Here is a 25,000-nt window from a genome sequence, read left to right as displayed (position 1 = left end):
GTCTCAGGTGTTTAGTCTCAGGTGTTTCCTTTAGTCTCAGGTGTTTCCTTCAGTCTCAGGTGTTTAGTCTCAGGTGTTTCCTTCAGTCTCAGGTGTTTAGTCTCAGGTGTTTAGTCTCAGGTGTTTCCTTCAGTCTCAGGTGTTTAGTCTCAGGTATTTCCTTCAGTCTCAGGTGTTTAGTCTCAGGTGTTTCCTTCAGTCTCAGGTGTTTAGTCTCAGGTGTTTAGTCTCAGGTGTTTCCTTTAGTCTCAGGTGTTTCCTTCAGTCTCAGGTGTTTAGTCTCAGGTGTTTCCTTCAGTCTCAGGTGTTTAGTCTCAGGTGTTTCCTTCAGTCTCAGGTGTTTAGTCTCAGGTGTTTAGTCTCAGGTGTTTCCTTTAGTCTCAGGTGTTTCCTTTAGTCTCAGGTGTTTCCTTCAGTCTCAGGTGTTTAGTCTCAGGTGTTTCCTTCAGTCTCAGGTGTTTAGTCTCAGGTGTTTAGTCTCAGGTGTTTCCTTCAGTCTCAGGTGTTTAGTCTCAGGTGTTTCCTTCAGTCTCAGGTGTTTAGTCTCAGGTGTTTCCTTCAGTCTCAGGTGTTTAGTCTCAGGTGTTTAGTCTCAGGTGTTTCCTTTAGTCTCAGGTGTTTCCTTCAGTCTCAGGTGTTTAGTCTCAGGTGTTTCCTTTAGTCTCAGGTGTTTAGTCTCAGGTGTTTAGTCTCAGGTGTTTAGTCTCAGGTGTTTCCTTTAGTCTCAGGTGTATTGATGACTGCAGCTGCTCTTTAAACTTTAGACTTTAACTGGTTCCTGTTTTCAGAACGCAGATCTGAAGAAGCAGCTCCACGAACTTCAAGCCAAGATCACAGCGCTCAGTGAGAAGCAGGTACGTGTTTCTGCACGGTGGTGTTGTGGCTAGCACCGTCACCGCACAGCATAGTGGGTTCGATTCCCGGACTGGACGGGTCTTCTATGTGGAGTTTGCATGTTCTGTCCAGGTTCTCCGGGTTCCTCCCAAAAGACCTGCAGCTTAGGTTAACTGAGTACTCTAAACTCCCTGTAGGTGAGGATGGTCTGTGTGTCAGTCCTGTGATGGTGACTAGCACCTGTCTAGGTGAACCCTAATGGATTTTCTGACTTTTCCGCCGACACCTGTGTCCTCTCCGGTCCCCTTAATGAGATGCAGTACCAGCCAATCAGATCAGAGCGGTGATCGTGGCTATGAGACACAGACAGGAAGTCAGACAGAGTTGAGGGACGGACCAACATGTTCATGTGTCATAATGTAAATATGTCACGTTATTGTTTGTGTGATAATCCTCTGGTGACATGTCCATGGTGACGCTGTCTCTCCCAGTGCATGCTGGGATATTCTTTAGTTTCATGTTTATTAGTAGATTCATCTCCTCTCCTGTTTCCTCTCTCCTCTCCTCCTCTCCTCTCCTGTTTCCTCTCTCCTCTCCTCATCTCCTCTCCTCTTCTCCTCCTCTCCTCTCCGCTCCTATTTCCACTCCTCTCCTGTTTCCTCTCTCTTTTCCTCCTCTCCTCCTGTTTCCTTCCTCTCCTCTCCTGTTTCCTCTCTCTCCTCTCTGGTTTCCTCCTCTCCTCTCCTGTTTCCTTCCTCTCCTCTCCTGTTTCCTCTCTCTCCTCTCCTGTTTCCTCTCTCTCCTCTCCGGTTTCCTCCTCTCCTCTCCTGTTTCCTCTCTCTCCTCTCCGGTTTCCTCCTCTCCTCTCCGGTTTCCTCCTCTCCTCTCCTGTTTCCTCTCTCTCCTCTCCTGTTTCCTCCTCTCCTCTCCGGTTTCCTCCTCTCCTCTCCTGTTTCCTCTCTCTCCTCTCCTGTTTCCTTCCTCTCCTCTCCTGTTTCCTCTCTCTCCTCTCCTGTTTCCTTCCTCTCCTCTCCTGTTTCCTTCCTCTCCTCTCCTGTTTCCTTCCTCTCCTCTCCGGTTTCCTCCTCTCCTCTCCTGTTTCCTCTCTCTCCTCTCCGGTTTCCTCCTCTCCTCTCCTGTTTCCTCTCTCTCCTCTCCTGTTTCCTTCCTCTCCTCTCCGGTTTCCTTCCTCTCCTCTCCGGTTTCCTCCTCTCCTCTCCTGTTTCCTCTCTCTCCTCTCCGGTTTCCTCCTCTCCTCTCCTGTTTCCTCTCTCTCCTCTCCTGTTTCCTTCCTCTCCTCTCCTGTTTCCTCTCTCTCCTCTCCTGTTTCCTCCTCTCCTCTCCTGTTTCCTCTCTCTCCTCTCCTGTTTCCTCTCTCTCCTCTCCTGTTTCCTCTCTCTCCTCTCCTGTTTCCTCCTCTCCTCTCCTGTTTCCTCTCTCTCCTCTCCTGTTTCCTCCTCTCCTCTCCGGTTTCCTCCTCTCCTGTTTCCTCTCTCTCCTCTCCTGTTCCTTCCTCTCCTCTCCTGTTTCCTCTCTCTCCTCTCCTGTTTCCTCTCTCTCCTCTCCTGTTTCCTTCCTCTCCTCTCCTGTTTCCTTCCTCTCCTCTCCGGTTTCCTCCTCTCCTCTCCTGTTTCCTCTCTCTCCTCTCCGGTTTCCTCCTCTCCTCTCCTGTTTCCTCTCTCTCCTCTCCTGTTTCCTTCCTCTCCTCCGGTTTCCTCCTCTCCTCTCCTGTTTCCTCTCTCTCCTCTCCGGTTTCCTCCTCTCCTCTCCTGTTTCCTCTCTCTCCTCTCCTGTTTCCTTCCTCTCCTCTCCGGTTTCCTTCCTCTCCTCTCCGGTTTCCTCCTCTCCTCTCCTGTTTCCTCTCTCTCCTCTCCGGTTTCCTCCTCTCCTCTCCTGTTTCCTCTCTCTCCTCTCCTGTTTCCTTCCTCTCCTCTCCTGTTTCCTCTCTCTCCTCTCCTGTTTCTTCTCTCTCCTCTCCTGTTTCCTCTCTCTCCTCTCCTGTTTCCTCCTCTCCTCTCCTGTTTCCTCTCTCTTCTCTCCTGTTTCCTCTCTCTCCTCTCCTGTTTCCTTCCTCTCCTCTCCTGTTTCCCTCCTCTCCTCTCCGGTTTCCTCCTCTCCTCTCCGGTTTCCTCCTCTCCTGTTTCCTCTCTCTCCTCTCCTGTTCCTTCCTCTCCTCTCCTGTTTCCTCTCTCTCCTCTCCTGTTTCCTCTCTCTCCTCTCCTGTTTCCTCTCTCTCCTCTCCTGTTTCCTTCCTCTCCTCTCCGGTTTCCTCCTCTCCTCTCCTGTTTCCTCTCTCTCCTCTCCGGTTTCCTCATCTCCTCTCCTGTTTCCTCTCTCTCCTCTCCTGTTTCCTTCCTCTCCTCTCCTGTTTCCTCTCTCTCCTCTCCTGTTTCCTTCTCTTCTCTCCTGTTTCCTCTCTCTTCTCTCCTGTTTCCTCTCTCTCCTCTCCTGTTTCCTTCCTCTCCTCTCCTGTTTCCCTCCTCTCCTCTCCGGTTTCCTCCTCTCCTCTCCGGTTTCCTCCTCTCCTGTTTCCTCTCTCTCCTCTCCTGTTTCCTCTCTCTCCTCTCCTGTTTCCTCTCTCTCCTCTCCTGTTTCCTCTCTCTCCTCTCCTGTTTCCTTCCTCTCCTCTCCTGTTTCCTTCCTCTCCTCTCCGGTTTCCTCCTCTCCTCTCCTGTTTCCTCTCTCTCCTCTCCTGTTTCCTCTCTCTCCTCTCCTGTTTCCTCCTCTCCTCTCCTGTTTCCTCTCTCTCCTCTCCTGTTTCCTCTCTCTCCTCTCCTGTTTCCTCTCTCTCCTCTCCTGTTTCCTCTCTCCCCTCTCCTGTTTCCTTCCTCTCCTCTCCTGTTTCCTCTCTCTCCTCTCCTGTTTCCTCTCTCTCCTCTCCTGTTTCCTTCCTCTCCTCTCCTGTTTCCTCTCTCTCCTCTCCTGTTTCCTCCTCTCCTCTCCTGTTTCCTCTCTCTTCTCTCCTGTTTCCTCTCTCTCCTCTCCTGTTTCCTTCCTCTCCTCTCCTGTTTCCCTCCTCTCCTCTCCGGTTTCCTCCTCTCCTCTCCGGTTTCCTCCTCTCCTGTTTCCTCTCTCTCCTCTCCTGTTCCTTCCTCTCCTCTCCTGTTTCCTCTCTCTCCTCTCCTGTTTCCTCTCTCTCCTCTCCTGTTTCCTTCCTCTCCTCTCCTGTTTCCTTCCTCTCCTCTCCGGTTTCCTCCTCTCCTCTCCTGTTTCCTCTCTCTCCTCTCCTGTTTCCTCTCTCTCCTCTCCTGTTTCCTCTCTCTCCTCTCCTGTTTCCTCTCTCTCCTCTCCTGTTTCCTCTCTCTCCTCTCCTGTTTCCTCTCTCCCCTCTCCTGTTTCCTCTCTCTCCTCTCCTGTTTCCTTCCTCTCCTCTCCTGTTTCCTCTCTCTCCTCTCCTGTTTCCTCTCTCTCCTCTCCTGTTTCCTCTCTCTCCTCTCCTGTTTCCTCTCTCTCCTCTCCTGTTTCCTCTCTCTCCTCTCCTGTTTCCTCTCTCCCCTCTCCTGTTTCCTCTCTCTCCTCTCCTGTTTCCTTCCTCTCCTCTCCTGGTTCATCTCTCTCCTCTCCTGTTTCCTCTCTCTCCTCTCCTGTTTCCTCTCTCTCCTCTCCTGGTTCCTTCCTCTTCTCTCCTGTTTCCTCTCTCTCCTCTCCTGTTTCCTCTCTCCTGCAGAAGAAGGTGGTGGAGCAGCTGAGGAAGGAGTTGATGGTGAAACAGGAGCCTGAGACGAAGCTGCAGCTGCTCGTCCAAACTCCTCCAGGAGGAGACGTGAAGCAGAGCAACCTGCTGCAGAGTCAGCAGATACCTGGAGGACTGCAGCAGGTAGGACGCACACACACACACACATATATATACACACACACACACACACACACACATACATTAGCACACACATACACACACACATTCATAAACTAGGGTGAGAAGAGTTTGTTAGTTAAGAGTTAATTAGTCTTCTGTTTGATAAAATGTCCAAAAACTGACAATGTAGCATCCAGTAAAAGTAGAGAATGTTGTTAAATGTAATAAAGTTTTGGTATTTGATATTGTAAATCAAATGTGAAGAGTGAAGTTCCAACCCTTCTTTTATCAGATGGCATGCTGGGAAATGTAGGAACTTGGTAGTTGTGCAGGTGGCCAAGACGGTTCCTCATGAACTCACTCTTTGAGTATCCTAACACTGGGATAAATAACCCTAACTGTCTCAACAGACCCTGACGGTCACACCGGTCCTCACCACGAAGACTCTACCTCTGGTGCTGAAAGCTGCCGCCCTGCCGCAACGCTCGCCCACTGTCGCTACTGTAACCACAGCTATCACCAAACCCGACCTGCAGAACGCCCCCATCAACCTGCAGGTGGCCAGCAAGCTGACCAATCAGAGCTCGGAGCCGGTGCGACTGGTATCCAAGAACGCCATGGTGGTAAGACCCTCCTGTCCAGTGATGTGTCGTCTCCTCTAATCTGGGTTATTGTAGAGTGTTGTCATCTGAGAGCTGCTGAGTGTAGAGGAGCATCTCGACTGAGGGTTTTTAGACTCCCTTCAGTTGACAAGTGTCCCGGCTCTTGGTGAAGGATGTTTCTTTAATCACGTGGTTGATGCTCCAGGAGGCTGTGGAGTCATGTTCATGTCAAACAACAGAAGAGGATTAGTAGAGGTCGAAGATAGGCGTCATTTTACCACAACGTCCCGAGAAAGAAAATGTCCGGACACATCAGAAAGTTGCACAACTAAATTAATTCACAACAACAGCAAACATGACGGTGTAACAGCAGCAGACGTGTCTGTGTAACAACAGCAAACATGTCTGTGTAACAACAGCAAACGTGTCTGTGTAACAACAGCAGACGTCTCAGTGTAACAACAGCAAACGTGACGGTGTAACAACAGCAAACGTGACGGTGTAACAACAGTAAACGTGACGGTGTAACAACAGCAGACGTCTCGGTGTAACAGCAGCAGACGTGTCGGTGTAACAACAGCAAACGTGTCTGTGTAACAGCAGCAAACGTGTCTGTGTAACAGCAGCAGACGTGTCGGTGTAACAGCAGCAAACATGTCGGTGTAACAACAGCAGACGTCTCGGTGTAACAGCAGCAGACGTCTCGGTGTAACAGCAGCAGACGTCTCGGTGTAACAGCAGCAGACGTCTCGGTGTAACAGCAGCAGTCGTGTCGGTGTAACAGCAGCAGTCGTGTCGGTGTAACAGCAGCAGTCGTGTCGGTGTAACAGCAGCAGACGTGTCGGTGTAACAGCTGCAGTCGTGTCGGTGTAACAGCTGCAGTCGTGTCGGTGTAACAGCTGCAGTCGTGTCGGTGTAACAGCTGCAGTCGTGTCGGTGTAACAGCAGCAAACGTGTCGGTGTAACAGCAGCAAACGTGTCGGTGTAACAGCAGCAGACGTGTCTGTGTAACAACAGCAGACGTGTCGGTGTAACAGCAAACATGTCGGTGTAACAACAGCAAACATGTCGGTGTAACAACAGCAGACGTCTCAGTGTAACAACAGCAAACATGACGGTGTAACAACAGCAAACATGACGGTGTAACAGCAGCAGACGTGTCGGTGTAACAGCTGCAGTCGTGTCGGTGTAACAGCTGCAGTCGTGTCGGTGTAACAGCTGCAGTCGTGTCGGTGTAACAGCAGCAGACGTGTCGGTGTAACAGTACCACAGATCCACATCTGCTGTGGTTTTGTCTCAGGTGCAGGCCACCACCACAGCCCAGCCAATCAAAGTTCCTCAGTTTGTCCCTCCTCCTAGACTGATGCCTCGACCCACCTTTCAGCCACAGGTGCGTCCCTATAAGACCCGCCTCCAACCCTAACATCCTCAGATCAGTGTGTGTGGCCCACCTAAGGTGACTTGCTCACTCTCCAGCAGAGGGCAGCAAAGCAAACACTCATGCCTTGCTCCGTGGCACTAAAACATTGTTTGCTCTGTGCTGCCTCTACTCTTCTCCTCTCGTTGTGCTTTTTATAATTTTCCAATTGACCTGTGAACGGGATGTTTTGAAGGTTTCCTGCCTGTGGATGTGTGTGAGTGTGTTTTTACCTTTTGTGGTGAGAGCTTGTTTTTCCTGCAGCTTCTTGGTATTGTGTGTTCCTGGCTGTTGGTGTGTTTTAACCCTTTAAATGGAAACATGTTGTTTACCTGTGTTGAGTAATGTCACTGTGAGCACCTGTAGTAATACTGTTAGTGTGATGTCGCCTTTAGAAAACCAACGATACGAAGTTGTCATCCAAAGAAAAGCTGTAGAGAGAGATGCCCTGAGATGTAAATACTAATGGGATACAGAAACATATGTTGTGGTTCATAAGTGACCACAAATATAAAGGGAGGAAGCTCTATTTTACCATTTTTAGATCATGCCCAGTCCAGTCCAAAAGTCAACATTAAATTAAAAAAGATAGATGTTATCATTTCCAGAATTCACATGTTTTTATCTGGCTAAATATTCTGCTTCAATCTATATTTGTTCGCGTTTAGCCTTTCAGAAACAGTCTGCTCTCCTGCATTCACCCTATTATTGTTAATGGATCGGTCAAGCAGCTCTAACAGCACCATTAATTCCATTTATGTAACAGCAATAAATCAGATGTATTCCAGCATATTGTTCATCATCATCAGGACGGTTAGAAGCAATAGTACGAGTAAGAATCTCGTGTGTGTGTGTGTGTGTGTATAAGGGGTGCAACGGATCACAAACCTTACGGTTCAAATCACGGTTCTTGAGTCATGGTTCGGATAATTTTTCGGATCAGCAAAGAAAAGGGGAGGAGTCAAATATAACTTTGCTTTCCATTTATTAATTAAAGAACACTCAAAGCAAATAACTTTGAACTATAGTCTTACATAAAAACAAAAATATTGAAGATGTCCAATTTGAAACAAAATTAAATAAATAAATAAAAATAAAACATTAAAAAATACTCACTTCTGTTAAGTTTAAGTGCAACATGAGGTATGTTGATGCCCTTGGGTCTATGTTTACTTCCTGTCAGGTTATGTCATTCAAATACACAATAATGTTACATTACTGTGAAATGGTTTACAACTTTACATTTGTTTTCAAAAAGATGAGAATATCTCCATTGTCTGTGGAGAGGGTAGACCTTTCTGTGGTGACTGATATTACTATTGGGCCTGTCTAGCTTCACTCTGCTGCTTCTGTCAGCACCTGCACCAGGTGTATGTCTGTGTGACTCTCCCAGAGGGGCGTGTCTACAGCACCTGTCTTTGTGACTCTCTCAGAGGGGGCGTGTCTACAGCACCTGTCTGTCTGACTCTCCCAGAGGGGGCGTGTCTACAGCACCTGTGTGTGTGACTCTCACAGAGGGGGCGTGTCTACAGCACCTGTCTGTCTGACTCACAGAGGGGGTGTTTCTTCAGCACCTGTCTGTCTGACTCTCCCAGAGGGGGCGTGTCTTCAGCACCTGTCTGTGTGACTCTCCCAGAGGGGGCGTGTCTACAGCACCTGTCTGTCTGACTCTCCCAGAGGGGGCGTGTCTTCAGCACCTGTCTGTCTGACTCTCCCAGAGGGGGCGTGTCTTCAGCACCTGTCTGTCTGACTCTCCCAGAAAATGTTTCTGCATTAAATCATTCTGGGATGTTTGCTGAAATTGATTGGATGTGGCACAGCTCTACAGAGAACATGTTCTACCAGCCAACACTGGGAAGAAGTATAATCAGTGATAGTAGTAGTAGTAGAATCAGTGATAGTAGTAGTAGTAGAATCAGTGATAGTAGTAGTAGTAGTAGAATCAGTGATAGTAGTAGTAGAATCAGTGATAGTAGTAGTAGTAGTAGTAGAATCAGTGATAGTAGTAGTAGTAGAATCGGTGATAGTACTAGTAGTAGTAGTAGTAGAATCGGTGATAGTAGTAGTAGTAGAATCAGTGATAGTACTAGTAGTAGTAGTAGTAGTAGTAGAATCGGTGATAGTAGTAGTAGTAGAATCGGTGATAGTAGTAGTAGTAGTAGAATCGGTGATAGTAGTAGTAGTAGTAGAATCAGTGATAGTAGTAGTAAAATCAGTGATAGTAGTAGTAGTAGTAGTAGAATCAGTGATAGTAGTAGTAGTAGAATCGGTGATAGTAGTAGTAGTAGTAGAATCAGTGATAGTAGTAGAATCAGTGATAGTAGTAGTAGTAGAATCGGTGATAGTAGTAGTAGTAGTAGAATCGGTGATAGTAGTAGTAGTAGTAGTAGTAGAATCGGTGGTAGTAGTAGTAGTAGAATCAGTGATAGTAGTAGAATCAGTGATAGTAGTAGTATAATCAGTGATAGTAGTAGTAGTAGTAGAATCGGTGATAGTAGTAGTAGTAGTAGTAGTAGAATCGGTGATAGTAGTAGTAGTAGAATCGGTGATAGTAGTAGTATTACTAGTACAGCAGAGCTCCACAGTGGCGTTACCCAGCAGTGTCGGCTCATTCTAGGTGTCCCTTTCTGATTGGCTGTCTGTTGTCTCCAGGTCAGGCCAAAGCCGGCCACGCCCACCAACGTCCACATCGCCCCGGCCCCCCCCCCCGCCCATGATGGCGGCCCCCCAGCTGCTCCAGAGGCCCGTCATGTTGGCCACCAAGCTGTCGTCCTCGCTGCCCTCGGCGGCCCCGATCCACCAGGTCCGCATCGTTAACGGCCAGTCGTTAACCGGCAAGACCGGCAAGACCGGCTCCGCCCCTCTTACGGGCATCGTCATCACCACGCCGGTGTCCGCCAACGCCGCCCGCCTCGCCAGCACAGCCGCCGGGACGCTCGGCCTCACCCCCATCCTCACCCCGACTACCGCCAAGCCCATCCAGATCAGCAGCCTGACCGCTGAGCCCAAGGTAGGATCAAAGGGCTTTGGACGTTTACTGTCCCGACTGACCGATCAAAGAGGTGAAGCTGCTCTATTTCTGACATGAATCCTCTTTTTATAGCACTTTACATTCAATCAGGTGTTTCGTGGTGATTAAGTTAGGGGAGGGGAGGAGAGGAGAGGAGGAGAGGAGAGGAGGAGGGGAGGGGAGGAGGGGAGGGGAGAAGAGGAGAGGAGTATCATATTTTTAATGATTGATGTCATCATAACTGTTATTCTGCACTAAAGACATGTTCTAGTTCTCTCTACTTCTAGTCATGATGGTTCTGTTAGAGGAGCAGGACTTTTATTTTGAAAATCAAGACCACAGAAAAAAAAAACGCCCTTTGTGAGTTAACGTCACTTTATGTTTCTTCTCCTCTCAGCAGACTGTTAAATCAGGAGGAGCAGAGCAGAAGGTTGTCGTCAGCACCTCCTCCACTCCTCCGCTGTCTCCTCCTCCCAGACCCAAGAAGGAGGAGAACCCAGAGGTCTGTACTGGTGACTGAAGCTTAGTTTGTAGTGTCTCCGAGTGTCCCTGGGTGTTCCTGAGTGTCTCTGAATGTCTCCGAGTGTCCCTGGATGTCTCCGAGTGTCCCCAAGTGTCCCTGAATGTCTCCGGGTGTCTCTGATGCTGATTCTCTTTGTCCCCTCTAGAAACTGGCCTTCATGGTGTCTCTGGGCCTCGTGACTCACGACCACCTGGAAGGTGATGTGATTGTTTGTTTCCTCTTTTTACATCCTGAAGCTGAAAGTGAAGTTTTCTTAACTTTGGTGTTTGTTCATTTCCAGAAATTCAGAGCAAAAGACAGGAGCGGAAGAGGAGAACGACGGCCAACCCGGTTTACAGCGGCGCCGTGTTCGAACCCGAGGTACCGGCCGGGTTCAGGAGGCTCAGACTAAACTGTTTTTATTCATCCTTCTTTATATTCATGTTCTTAGGATCAGACGGAGCCCAAAGGATCAGAATCACAGACAAAACGCAAACATACAAAAACAGAGAATCAAAAATAAGTCTTTAATAAGAAAATATGTCATTTGTATGCATAAAACGTTTCCTCGTTTCAGCTTCTTTCATTTGGGAGTTTGATGCATTTTTTAGTATTATTTTATTTAAATATTATTTATTATAACTGCAGCCTCATACACACACATTCACACACTTGATATCAAAGGATAAATGGTATTATGAAGTGTATGAAACCCTTTAGTTTATTTCTCTTTACCTCTAGTATTTCTTTCTTTTAGATATTTAAAATAATATTTAAATATCTACAGTTGTCTTTAATTTCAATGTTAGCTGTCTTACTATATTTGATATTTATTTATTATATGCACAACAACAGAACTACAGAGAAAGTGTAATAATCGTGCACATTAAAGAGAGTTTTGTCTAATTTTGAAAATGGAGCAGAAAAACTTTCCAGATCTTTAATTTAAAATGTGCAGATGCGTTGTTCAGCTCTGCTCTTTAATAACACAGATGTGTAGATTTACAGCTGATCCGTTTATTCATGTGAAACATTTGATGGTTGGAGGTTTCAGACTTAATATTTTTCACATTTAACTTGTTTGTTTTCTTGTTTCAGAGGAAAAAGAGTGCAGTGAGCTACCTGAACAGCCCTCTGCACCAGGGGACCAGGAAGAGAGGTCTGTATGAAACACCGATGATGTGTGTATATATATATATATATATATCTGTATGATGTACATATATATATATATATATATATGTATGATGTACAGACACATGAGAGTAGAGTCAGCTCAGAGCTTTAAAGAAGAGCAGGTGGTTCAGTAGAAATAGTAGAAACCGTAGAATAGAGACTAATGTCGTCCTAATAACACGCTGTAAAACAAGTCCTCCCTCCTCCTCTTCCTGCTTCCTGTTTCCTGCTTCCTGTTTCCTGTTTCCTGCTTCCTGTCGCTTCACTTAGGTTTAACGTCTTAAAGCCGGAGTTCTACTTGTTTCTCATGACCCTCAGAAATGTGAAGCTTCATCTCGGGCTGCTTCTGTTTCACTTCTTCTGTGATGTAGAAATATGTCGATATGATGACATGACATTATATATTACATTATATACATCGTTATGATCCAAACGCTTCAATCCGTCTCATAACAGTTTAATGACATTAAAACAATCCAACAATACTAAATATGACGGTGATAAGACTTAACTGTGACCAACAAAGGAAAACAAATGTCTTCAATGATAATCTTATTTCCTGTTGAATTGCAACAACAAAAAGGGACAAGCTAGCTAGCTAACTAGTCAGCTCTGGAGATATTTTTATAATCTGCTATAAAGCTCAGATAGTTCACAACATAATCTCAGTGAATGTCTGGAATAACGTCGCTAACATGAATTAGTTTTTATTATCACACCTCAAAAATACTAAACTTGAATCCTAGAATCTTCCGTGTTCTTCTCTGTTTAACACTGACTTCTCTCTACACAACCTCCATTTCATTTTACATTGTATCAGCAGAAAAGACAAAAAAATTAAATCATGTGTAACTCGCAGTGTCAGATGTTATCACGTCGGTCTTTTTAAACAAAGTGTAGACGGTTGTCATCAGAGAGCTGCAGCTGAACACACGGATGTGTCTTCTATTGAGAATGACTTGTAAACTGTTACTGGTGGACATTTATATGGAACAATTAAAAAAACATGGTGGCTACGGTTCAACTCGGTACAGATAAAGGACTAGAGCTTTACTGCTTTACTTCTGGGAATACGCTGCATCATTAGAGCAGGATTAACTGGCCAGGCTGGCATTTAACTAACCGGCTCTGGAAATGGACTAGCTAGCTAAGCAACTAGTCAGCTAGCTATCTAACTAGTCTTCTCCCGTTGAAGGAGTCTGCCAGCGGCGTAGGGCTCGGCTAATATGTCCCCGTTGGTTAATGTTAACTTTCTCAAGTCAAACTTGCGGTCCTAGAGTGAGTGACTGTACATAGTGACAGAAAGTTCTATTTTCTTCAGCCCTGATAACAAAAACAAGCCAACTGAACGTGAACTATTGTGCCTCCACGTACAAAAATCTGTCATCATGTTATCTAACAGACACCTCGGCTACACTTTAGTACGATGACTTTCATCTGACTTTCATCTGTAAAAGTGGTAGTTTAACAATGAAAACAACAACTCCCATGATCCCACGCACCTCAACGACATCATCGAAGTCTTCTGTTGTGGTTTTAAATGAGAGCGTCAGAAATGACATCGTCTGTGTTAAAAGTAGGGGGCTCATGAGGGGTTCATGAGAGGGGCTCATGAGGGGGTTCATTAGGGGGCTCATGAGGGGTTCATGAGAGGTTCATGAGGGGTTCGAGAGAGGGGTTCATGAGGGGTTCGAGAGGGGGTTCATTAGGGGGCTCATGAGAGGTTCATGAGGAGGCTCATGAGCGGTTCGAGAGAGGGGTTCATGAGGGGTTCGAGAGGGGGTTCATTAGGGGGCTCATGAGGGGTTCATGAGGGGTTCATGAGAGGTTCATGAGGTTCATGAGGTTCATGAGGGGTTCATGAGAGGTTCATGAGAGGTTCGAGGGGTTCATGAGGTTCATGAGAGGGGTTCATGAGAGGGGTTCATGAGGGGTTCATGAGAGGGGTTCATGAGGTTCATGAGGGGTTCATGAGGGGGGTTCATGAGGGGTTCATGAGGGGTTCGAGAGAGGTTCATGAGAGAGGTTCATGAGAGGGGTTCATTAGGAGGTTCATGAGGGGTTCATGAGGGGTTCATGAGAGGGGTTCATGAGGGGTTCATGAGGAGGTTAATGAGAGGGGTTCATCAGGGGTTCATTAGGAGGTTCATGAGGGGTTCATTAGGAGGTTCATGAGAGGGGTTCATGAGAGGGGTTCATGAGGGGTTCATTAGGAGGTTCATGAGAGGGGTTCATGAGAGGGGTTCATGAGGGGTTCATTAGGAGGTTCATGAGGGGTTCATAAGCAGGGTTCATGAGGGGTTCATGAGAGGGGTTCATGAGGGGTTCATGAGGAGGTTAATGAGAGGGGTTCATCAGGGGTTCATTAGGAGGTTCATTAAGAGGTTCATGAGAGGGGTTCATGAGAGGGGTTCATGAGAGAGGTTCATGAGAGAGGTTCATGAGAGGGGTTCATGAGAGGGGTTCATTAGGAGGTTCATGAGGGGTTCATAAGCAGGGTTCATGAGGGGGCTGTTATGGACCTCGGTGTCTGTAACGTGCTGGCTGCAGCCCTGGTGACAGCCTATCATAACCTCTGGACCTGGACATGTGACTGAGGCGTGTTAACATCTGACACAACGCTCCATAGACTGCAGTACGTTGTACTAGTACTCGGCTCTCCTGCACTAACACTGCTGTCTGTGCTTCTGACTCCTCTTCCTCCTCTTCCTCCCTTACCGCTCCCCTGTCTCATGCTAGCCAACGAAGACTCCCTTTCCAAGGTATGTCATACAGACTGTTTTGTTTTTTGTTTTCTTCCCCCCTCTCCATCTTTCTTTTTTTCTTTGTTTTCCGTCTTTGTTGTCTGTCTCATTTCACCCAGGTCGCCCACCCAAATACAGCAGCGTCCCGGAGCTGGGCAGCCTCACCCCGACCTCCCCCTCCAGCCCCGTCCGTCCCCTCCCCCTGCCCAGCCCCAGCTCTGGGGATGTAAGTAACGATGGGGGAGACGGACAGAAAACCCCCGTCACACACAGTCCTTATTGGCCCAGTAGCTCTGTCACTCATTTACACCCCAAGACCTCCACCAACACTTCCATTAGTTTGTTGTCCTCATGTGGTTAACCATCAGTCATCAGTTGATTTTTTTTACTTTCAGCCTTACAAAGTGAACAGTGTCCTGTAGCCCAGAGCATCCATTAAGAACTACTACAACACATTCTAACTCCCAAATGTAACTTAACACACCATGTCCATTAGGTATTAAAACAAGGCCAACTGTAAACTAAACCAAGCCAGATCATGGTGCCTCCCCCTGCCTCTCCACGGATGGTTGGTGGGGCTCAGTTGGGCAGGGAAACTGATTGGTCCAATTCTTCCTCACAGGGAGACATCCATGAGGATTTCTGCACTGTGTGCAGACGCAGTGGCCAGTTGCTCATGTGCGACACGTGTTCTCGTGTTTATCACCTGGACTGCCTGGATCCACCCCTGAAAACCATTCCTAAAGGCATGTGGATCTGTCCAAAATGTCAAGATCAGGTAACCACAGCAGCCGTGACTGATCCTGAGTCAGGGGGAAGGGGGTACCGCAGCCCGGAGAAGGGCCAATCAGAGCCAGTAGATGGTTGACTGTAAAATCTGCTTCTGCTGACCGGCCTTCTGCCACACTGTCCTGAACTTTAGGACTGTTCAATCCTTTGTAAGCATATACATGATGCAGTATTGTTTTTTTGTGCCTTTGTCCCATTCATTGTGTCAGTAATGATTGGCATCTCACATCCATCCACTCCATTGCTTGTCCCTTCTCAGCCTCACCACAGGGTGGCGGCTCAACTTGTCTCCCTCAAATCTTTTTTAAGTCTCTGCCTCTGTGACAACTCTGAGCTTCTCTCTCCAGATCCTAAAGAAAGAAGAAGCCATTCCCTGGCCTGGTACTCTGGCTATTGTTCATTCCTACATCGCCTACAAAGAAGGTAACGTTAGATTAGTTTTGTTTCCTGAAACATCTGAATGTGAACAGTTCAACAGTGAAATAAACAGTTTAGCTTGATTGTTCTTTGCTGCAGCTAAAGAAGAGGAAAAGCAGAAGCTGATGAAATGGAGCGCTGAACTGAAACTGGAGCGAGAACAGCTGGAACAGAGAGTCAAACAGCTCAGCAACTCTATAACGGTAAGAAACAGTCAAACAGCTCTACATCTCTATAACGGTAAGAAACACTCAAAGAGCTCTACATCTCTATAACAATAAGAAACAGTCAAAGAGCTCTACATCTCTATAACAATAAGAAACAGTCAAAGAGCTCTACATCTCTATAACAATAAGAAACAGTCAAACAGCTCTACATCTCTATAACAATAAGAAACAGTCAAACAGCTCTACATCTCTATAACAATAAGAAACAGTCAAACAGCTCTACAACTCTATAACATTAAGAAACAGTCAAACAGCTCTACATCTCTATAACAATAAGAAACAGTCAAACAGCTCTACAACTCTATAACGGTAAGAAACAGTCAAACAGCTCTACATCTCTATAACGGTAAGAAACAGTCAAAGAGCTCTACATCTCTATAACAATAAGAAACAGTCAAAGAGCTCTACATCTCTATAACAATAAGAAACAGTCAAAGAGCTCTACATCTCTATAACAATAAGAAACAGTCAAACAGCTCTACATCTCTATAACAATAAGAAACAGTCAAACAGCTCTACATCTCTATAACAATAAGAAACAGTCAAAGAGCTCTACATCTCTATAACAATAAGAAACAGTCAAACAGCTCTACATCTCTATAACAATAAGAAACAGTCAAAGAGCTCTACATCTCTATAACAATAAGAAACAGTCAAAGAGCTCTACATCTCTATAACAATAAGAAACAGTCAAAGAGCTCTACATCTCTATAACAATAAGAAACAGTCAAAGAGCTCTACATCTCTATAACAATAAGAAACAGTCAAACAGCTCTACAACTCTATAACAATAAGAAACAGTCAAACAGCTCTACAACTCTATAACAATAAGAAACAGTCAAACAGCTCTACATCTCTATAACAATAAGAAACAGTCAAACAGCTCTACATCTCTATAACAATAAGAAACAGTCAAAGAGCTCTACAACTCTATAACAATAAGAAACAGTCAAACAGCTCTACATCTCTATAACAATAAGAAACAGTCAAAGAGCTCTACATCTCTATAACAATAAGAAACAGTCAAACAGCTCTACATCTCTATAACGGTAAGAAACAGTCAAAGAGCTCTACATCTCTATAACAATAAGAAACAGTCAAAGAGCTCTACATCTCTATAACAATAAGAAACAGTCAAAGAGCTCTACATCTCTATAACAATAAGAAACAGTCAAACAGCTCTACATCTCTATAACAATAAGAAACAGTCAAACAGCTCTACATCTCTATAACAATAAGAAACAGTCAAAGAGCTCTACATCTCTATAACAATAAGAAACAGTCAAACAGCTCTACATCTCTATAACAATAAGAAACAGTCAAAGAGCTCTACATCTCTATAACAATAAGAAACAGTCAAAGAGCTCTACATCTCTATAACAATAAGAAACAGTCAAACAGCTCTACATCTCTATAACAATAAGAAACAGTCAAACAGCTCTACATCTCTATAACAATAAGAAACAGTCAAACAGCTCTACAACTCTATAACAATAAGAAACAGTCAAACAGCTCTACAACTCTATAACAATAAGAAACAGTCAAACAGCTCTACAGCTCTATAACAATAAGAAACAGTCAAACAGCTCTACATCTCTATAACAATAAGAAACAGTCAAAGAGCTCTACAACTCTATAACAATAAGAAACAGTCAAACAGCTCTACATCTCTATAACAATAAGAAACAGTCAAAGAGCTCTACATCTCTATAACAATAAGAAACAGTCAAACAGCTCTACATCTCTATAACAATAAGAAACAGTCAAAGAGCTCTACATCTCTATAACAATAAGAAACAGTCAAAGAGCTCTACATCTCTATAACAATAAGAAACAGTCAAAGAGCTCTACATCTCTATAACAATAAGAAACAGTCAAAGAGCTCTACATCTCTATAACAATAAGAAACAGTCAAACAGCTCTACAACTCTATAACAATAAGAAACAGTCAAACAGCTCTATATCTCTATAACAATAAGAAACAGTCAAAGAGCTCTACATCTCTATAACAATAAGAAACAGTCAAACAGCTCTACATCTCTATAACAATAAGAAACAGTCAAACAGCTCTACATCTCTATAACGGTAAGAAACAGTCAAACAGCTCTACATCTCTATAACAATAAGAAACAGTCAAACAGCTCTACAACTCTATAACAATAAGAAACAGTCAAACAGCTCTACATCTCTATAACAATAAGAAACAGTCAAACAGCTCTACATCTCTATAACAATAAGAAACAGTCAAAGAGCTCTACAACTCTATAACAATAAGAAACAGTCAAACAGCTCTACATCTCTATAACAATAAGAAACAGTCAAACAGCTCTACATCTCTATAACAATAAGAAACAGTCAAAGAGCTCTACATCTCTATAACAATAAGAAACAGTCAAAGAGCTCTACATCTCTATAACAATAAGAAACAGTCAAAGAGCTCTACATCTCTATAACAATAAGAAACAGTCAAAGAGCTCTACATCTCTATAACAATAAGAAACAGTCAAAGAGCTCTACATCTCTATAACAATAAGAAACAGTCAAACAGCTCTACATCTCTATAACAATAAGAAACAGTCAAACAGCTCTACATCTCTATAACAATAAGAAACAGTCAAAGAGCTCTACATCTCTATAACGATAAGAAACAGTCAAACAGCTCTACATCTCTATAACAATAAGAAACAGTCAAACAGCTCTACATCTCTATAACGGTAAGAAACAGTCAAACAGCTCTACATCTCTATAACAATAAGAAACAGTCAAACAGCTCTACAACTCTATAACAATAAGAAACAGTCAAACAGCTCTACATCTCTATAACAATAAGAAACAGTCAAACAGCTCTACATCTCTATAACAATAAGAAACAGTCAAAGAGCTCTACATCTCTATAACAATAAGAAACAATCAAACAGCTCTACATCTCTATAACAATAAGAAACAGTCAAACAGCTCTACAACTCTATAACAATAAGAAACAGTCAAACAGCTCTACATCTCTATAACAATAAGAAACAGTCAACAAAAGGACACGTTCCATTTAAATCTCCGGAATCTCTAAATTTGGATTCTTTACTCTTCAATGAAAAGCTATCAAACTTCAGTCATTTCCACTATAAGAAGAGCTGTTACAGAGGTGATAGGACTGATGGGACACACTGCTAGTAGAAATACAGATTGATCCTAAATTTAGAAGCACAGGACGTTGAGGAGATAGATTCTAATTTGTCGTTCTCTAACTAAGAACTGGTGTCAAATCTGACCCTGTTCTTCTTTCTTCAGAAATGCATGGAGACCAAAAACACCATCCTGGCTCGTCAGAAAGACATGCATCTTTCCCTGGAGAAAGTCAAACACCTGATTCGCCTCATCCAAGCCTTCAATTTCAACCAAGCTCTGGCGGAGACAGAGGGTAAGGACGTCACTGCCAGAGTCCAGGACAGTGCTGAAGGTGCAGTCTGCTCTGAAGCCTCACCAGAAGCCAACTCTGTAGAGAAAGTGAAGGCTGGAAGCCCCTCAACCAGCAGCAACACCGATGGAAACGACAAACAAGAGGAGCACGGAGCCGCCACGAACAACCAGACGACGGGAGCAGCAGCAGGAGACACCGACAGCCAGGTTGTCCTAAAAGACAGCGCAGTCCTAACGGCAGAAAACAGCCCCGATGGAGGGGCAGGGGGTAAGGCAGGGCCTGGTGACGGGGCAGGGGGAGGCGGAGACACAGGGACTAGTGTCCAGGTGGAGGTTTTGGCCAAGCCTGAGACTGAGGCCGCTCCGGTGGTTGACATTCCCGCTTCCTCAGTGGTTGCGACTGAGGCCACCACCAACGGTACGGCCGAGCCGGCCTGCCCCGACGTCAGCCCCGCAGGAGCCTGCTCCACCAACGCCACCGCCGACTCTGAGAACAAGATGACTGCCGTCAACCCTCCAGAGACAGCGGTGGAGAAGAAGCAGGAGGAGATCACTGACAGTGACGGCAGCAGCAGCAACAACAACAACAACAACAGCAAAACCTCAGAACCCTCCCAGCATTCTTTGCCAGCTCTTGTCAGCAATTTGGACAATAAAAAGTAATGCTCCTTCTCTTGAGTTGCGGGAATTCAAACATATATATAAAAAAAAAAGACTTTTGCTTGCACCAGAAGGTGTCCTGAAGTTGCCAATCTGTATAAATGTTGTTTGTTTGCATTGTATTGTCAGACTGTGTCAATGGTAGATATACAGCCCAAGTCACATGACTCTGGGAAGACGTAGGCTGCCCCCCCTCCCCACAGAGCTGGGGTACAGGAAGACTTACGCACCAGTGTCATCGTTGCCAATTAGTGATAGACGTCAGTGGTGGGAATGCTCAAAGGGAGATTTAGTTCATCATCACACCAGTGTGTGCCTGTTATAGTGGCCCCTGTGTTCTCTGGTGGGGTGGGAAGATGGGTTCACATGGGTTCGGAGAAAACGGAGAACATTGAACCAAACATCTGTCAGGGGTTACTGGTCTAAAAAGCAGTGTTGTGATAGAGTACGAGTACTGAAAAGAGAGCCTGTTCATCCCCTCGTCCCAACGGACTTAATGTGAACTACCTTTATATTCTGTAATCCTTCGTCCCTGCTCTCCCCTTCCTTTGAATAGCCCTAAACCAATAAGTCTTATCCATAACCCCTACCCCTAGACCTCCCTATTAACCAACATCTTTCACCATTTCCAGTCCATAAAAAACTTAAACCTTTCCCAACCAGTTCACCAACAATCCAATGTGACCTCCCTCTTTAATCCGTACACTTCAAACGAACTGGTTCATACCGGGTGACGCATGAACACCTAAAAGCAAAATGCGATGAATTCAATTCAAATGGGATTATAGCACACATGTTGGTCCTCGGAGGAATTCATGGTGTTGCACGTGTTTGTACACACCAAACAAATAAAGAGAGAGATTTTGGATCGTTGGTTTCAGAAAGACAAAAATTGTTAGAATCAAAAAATACATTAGAAATGTGTGTTACGGTAAAATGACGGTATGCTTCAAACACAAAGCATACCAAGGCTTTTAAATCGACTTCACTAACTAGAGGATGAGATGCGATGAGTCCTGGTAAATGTGAAACCTGGACTTACCTTCCCCCAGTCCACCGACAACCGTAGCATCCCTTTTTAATGCCAACAACCTAACTCAACATCCTTAACCCAATGGACCAATGACCTACCAACCAACAATCCCAGTTCACCTTGCCTCCCCCTTCATTGAAACCAGTTTGTATAAAGTGCGTATCCACTCTTTTTAACCTACAAGTTACGCCGTCTTTAGTCAACAAAAAAGACAACCTTTCCCATTGATCAATAGTGACGAATCCCAAACTTACCTTGCTCCAGTCCACCGATGGTCCAACGTGACCTCGTTCTCAACGACTCAGTATGGTTAAAATATAATAGAGCCCCCAGGTTAATAAGCCAAACTCAAAGAGATGGAGATAACAGAGCACACTTTGGGGCAATCTCTCATCTAACACATTCATGGTGTTGCCCGGTTGTCAGTCTCACCACCTTGTTGAGTTAGTTTTAGGAAAGTTTTAACTAACTAACTTTCATATCAGTCTACGACTATAAACCACCTTCATTCGACCAAACGGGGTCAACCTTCCCCCATGATTATAAGCCAAACGTACAGTCCCCAGTTCGTCAACGATCCAATCTGACCTGGAACCAACCCTCACCCAATAAGACACCAAATGTCCCAACAACCCCAGTTAACTCCCCCCCCCCCCCCATCTCTTCCCCACCTGTACCCCTGAGCTCAGGCAGAACAGATACCTGGAGGACGAGGTCGACCAGGCGCGGTAGTCTTAACAGATGTGTTCAGTGGTGTCGGTTAAGTGTAGTGATTGAGTTTTTTCATTCGTGAGTCAAGTGTGTCAACTGTGAGCACTAAATGTGAAATTGCAATATTGCAATGTCAACACACACACACACACACACACTATATCTGGGCTGTGTTTCTTTTGTATAGGAAAAGATATTCAGGTCTTCCTAGTCTTCAGAATAAGTGCTTTCTGTTCCTGAACCTGCTGTACTGGCATTACCAACACAGAAAGGAATCCTCTTTTTGAAGTGGTGGTCTTTGCATTATTGTACATTTCTGTTGAATCCTGAACTGCCAAAATGATGTTGTATCCAAATTCAGCGGGGACGAGTCCACTGTTACTGTATTGAAAGATCAAATCATTGGCGTTGTAAGATATAGATGCTACCATTTCAGAAATTGGAAGTCCCCAGATTTAAACAGGAGCTTATGAAAACAATAACATGAAAAGGAACTTTTTGTCCTTGAAACTGGAGGGATTTGTTGTATGAACCTGCTCCTTCAGACGGATCTCAAAGGACAATACCACAAATCCTGACATTAAAGCACAAGCTTGCTGCATTACAAAGAAGTGCTGAAGAGCTTTTTGTATGTTAATATGGAATTAAACAGAGTATGCATCTCTTTGTTGTGATGTGACTTATCCCCACATTGCCAATATTTTTCTAGGAGGAGACCCAAACCTCTGACATTGAGGCTGGTTCATATTTTTTGGGGGAGGGGCTGTTGAACCCCTCACAGTTGGACTGGTTCATGGAGCACGTCTGGGCTGAGATGTGATGCTGGTACTCATTGGCTTGGTGGCTGTCGGTCTTTGTCTGGTGAACTGATCATGACTTCTGGCTTCTCGTTGGGTTCGGGGCATTCAACAACCTCTGGTCTGTTCTTTAACGGTGCCTCCGGTTGCGCTTTCTTTCTTTTTTTACTTTTTGCAATATTGGAGCGCGTTTGCTTTAATCGTTGTCGTCCAAAAATGTATGCACCCGAGGAGCCTCTGAAGATGTAGAAGAAGATCTCAAAATACTTTTATCTGTTATGTGTTTTTAGCCATGCTAGCAGAGTCGCTCCACCACTTTAGACTGAAATATCTCAACAACTATTGGATAGGTTAGCATGTTAGCATGCTAACATTAGCTAATTGGAGGATCAACAAAGTTAATAGGATTTTGTAACAAACTGGTTGCCAACCAGGAGATGTTGTGATATTTCACAGGATAAATTAAAACAATGATATCTGTAGTAAATTACATTAAAGTTGGTGAATGTGGTAAACGTCAGCATGTTAGCATGACGTCATTGTGAGCGTGTTAGCATGCTGCTGTTAGCATCTATCTGAGCTGTTAGCATGGCTGTAGACTCTGGTCCTTTACGTGCTCGTTAACCGTGAGGGTGAATACGTCGTTGGCTAACTTTTAAAGTAAACGCCGTCTCTTTTTTTCATATCATACGGACTCTGGAAACGAATCTGCATATCTTGACTCGAGACCCTAATTCTTTCTTGTCATCAGAAAAAGAGATTAAATCTGTAACATCTCCTGTTTGAGGCCACAACGTCGTCTTCATGAATCCCATTCATTGTGTTTTGTTCTCGTCCTCTTCTTCTTCTTCTTCCTCTCTTTTCGTTGATCGAGCCCGACCTCGTGTTCCAGACCAGCTGGACCCCCCCCCCCCCTCCCTCTGTACAGTAGGTACCTCGAGTGCCTTTTCTTCAAACAGCAGATAATATTTTGTCTCTTGACTTGCACTGTGACTTGTAGAAACCTTACTAACCCACCCCCCCGGTCCATCCAGACCCAACCGAGACCCCGTTCCCCTTTCACCTCAGGCTGCCAGGTAGTCGATGCAAGTGGAAACTACATTTCATATTATGCCGTTTAGATCGACCGGATAGTGTTTCTGTTGTTGTTTATTATAGGAGTTGCCTTAAATGTGATTTTATTTAACTTATTTTTTCACGTGACGTTTAAAAAAAATAAAAGAATCACTGGAGGTCAGAGGTCGTCAGTGAAATGGTCCAAAGAGGGATTGATGATGATGATGATGATGAGATCTTTGGTGTGACAGCCAGTTGTTTTGTGATGCACTTTTGGTTTGACCAGTATTATTATAATTATAATTATAATTATTATTTTTATAAATATCGGAGTGTAAACATGGGGTTGTGTTAGTCCGGACTCGGTTCCCTCTGTGCTGTGGTTCTTCTTATTCTTCGTGTGTTTTTCGGAGGGTTACTACACTTTTGCTAAATCGTAATAAGTCATGTGAACAAACTCTCCCCCCCCCCCCCCCCCCCCCCCTCCGACGGGCCGACCTTTGACCCCCGTTAGCAACATCTGTCCACATGTGTGGGCCGCATTGCCTTCTTATGCAAATTTTTATACAACGGTTGTCAAACTTTTTTTTTTTTTAAATATGCTTTTTGTTCTTTTATAGTTTGTATGTGAACATTCAGAAGTGGTCATCTTGTTGCTGACATCGTGTTTTTAGATTTGAACTAATGCACCATGCTGAGGGGGGTCCTCGGTCTCTATTTCGTCTAAAAGTGAATTTACCCAAAGAACACGTGCAGAACGTTTGTGTTTGGAAGCCTCGTGTGTCATCATATCATTAAATACAAAAGTTCTACATCAGCATCGTGTTCGTTCGTCCAGCTGGAGGAAGAGGAGGAGGAGGAGGAGGAGGAGGAGGAGGAGGAGGAACAACGTGTGTTCAGTTTGTGTTTGACGAAGTCTTGTATGCATTTTAAACAAAAAACAACAATAACATGGTCGCGGCCCTTAAAAAAACGACTCTTCCGGTGTTTTTCTTCTTCTTTTAAAAAACGATGAGTCATGATTGTGGCCTTCTAGTATTCTGTCGGTTCATGACATCATCATGACATCATCATCCCATCTTGTCCGGATCCAACTGTTCACCTGAAGCTTCTTTACCTCATCCACAGATGATCCCATGGGGGGGGGGCAACAAAACAACAACAAACAAGATAAATAAAAAAGAGAAGAAGTCTTTTTCTAATCTTCCATTTGGTGAGATGCATTGTAGCGATATGAATAAAAAGTTCACCTGTGTGCTGAATACATGTGTAAATTGGTAATTACACAATCTGAATATTTGTATAATTGTTTGTATTTTTTCATAATGATTTTGAAAGGAATGTGTTTATTTTTTGACTTGTGTTCCAGATGTGTCTTCTGTTGGCCTGACATTGTGACTGGTGGGATTCTTACCTCTGTATTGAGCCTCTTCTGTGATGAATTCTTTGTATGCAGTGTTTAAGAAATACTGGCAACATGGGACGAGTTGATATTAGGAGCATTTGATCAATTTGTATTTATTTATTTTATCATTTTGTTAATAAATTGTGAAAAGCAGCGCGTCTCCATTGTTTTATAGGTTTGAACAACTTTGACTCACAAGTATTCACTGATGAACATATGTGAATATTATTTAACATTTCTGGTAATAGATCCTCGTAAATATTCCTTAAAACCTTCTGACGTGATTAAAATAATTTACAGCACATTAAGCATTTTAGATACAATAATACTTAAAATATAAATAAATATAATAACAGTTAGGGAGCATTTTGCTGCTTTTTGACTACATTTTCCCAATTTCACTGCAGGAC

At 44.4% G+C, this 25,000-nt stretch overlaps 1 protein-coding gene across 1 annotated transcript in view; it reads left to right on the top strand.

Moving 5' to 3' along the window:
* The window catches only part of phf21ab (PHD finger protein 21Ab), a 36,556-nt gene extending 11,813 nt beyond the window's left edge, over positions 1–24,743 (top strand). The window contains 15 exon segments of the mRNA XM_076077566.1: positions 789–854; positions 4,502–4,651; positions 5,041–5,253; positions 6,533–6,622; positions 9,302–9,349; positions 9,351–9,659; positions 10,057–10,161; positions 10,328–10,379; positions 10,463–10,542; positions 11,260–11,320; positions 14,201–14,307; positions 14,704–14,859; positions 15,218–15,293; positions 15,387–15,490; positions 18,800–24,743. Of these exon segments, the coding sequence (XP_075933681.1) occupies positions 789–854; positions 4,502–4,651; positions 5,041–5,253; positions 6,533–6,622; positions 9,302–9,349; positions 9,351–9,659; positions 10,057–10,161; positions 10,328–10,379; positions 10,463–10,542; positions 11,260–11,320; positions 14,201–14,307; positions 14,704–14,859; positions 15,218–15,293; positions 15,387–15,490; positions 18,800–19,591 (2,409 nt within the window). The 3' untranslated portion in view covers positions 19,592–24,743.
* The last annotated feature ends 257 nt before the right edge of the window (positions 24,744–25,000 follow it).

The sequence above is a fragment of the Anarhichas minor genome, unplaced genomic scaffold, assembly GCF_050575085.1.
Source record: "Anarhichas minor isolate MPS153535 unplaced genomic scaffold, ASM5057508v1 ptg000061l, whole genome shotgun sequence".
Taxonomy (NCBI): Eukaryota; Metazoa; Chordata; class Actinopteri; order Perciformes; family Anarhichadidae; genus Anarhichas; species Anarhichas minor.
Note: the sequence above shows the minus strand (reverse complement) of the source record. Positions and strands in the feature narration are given on the sequence as shown.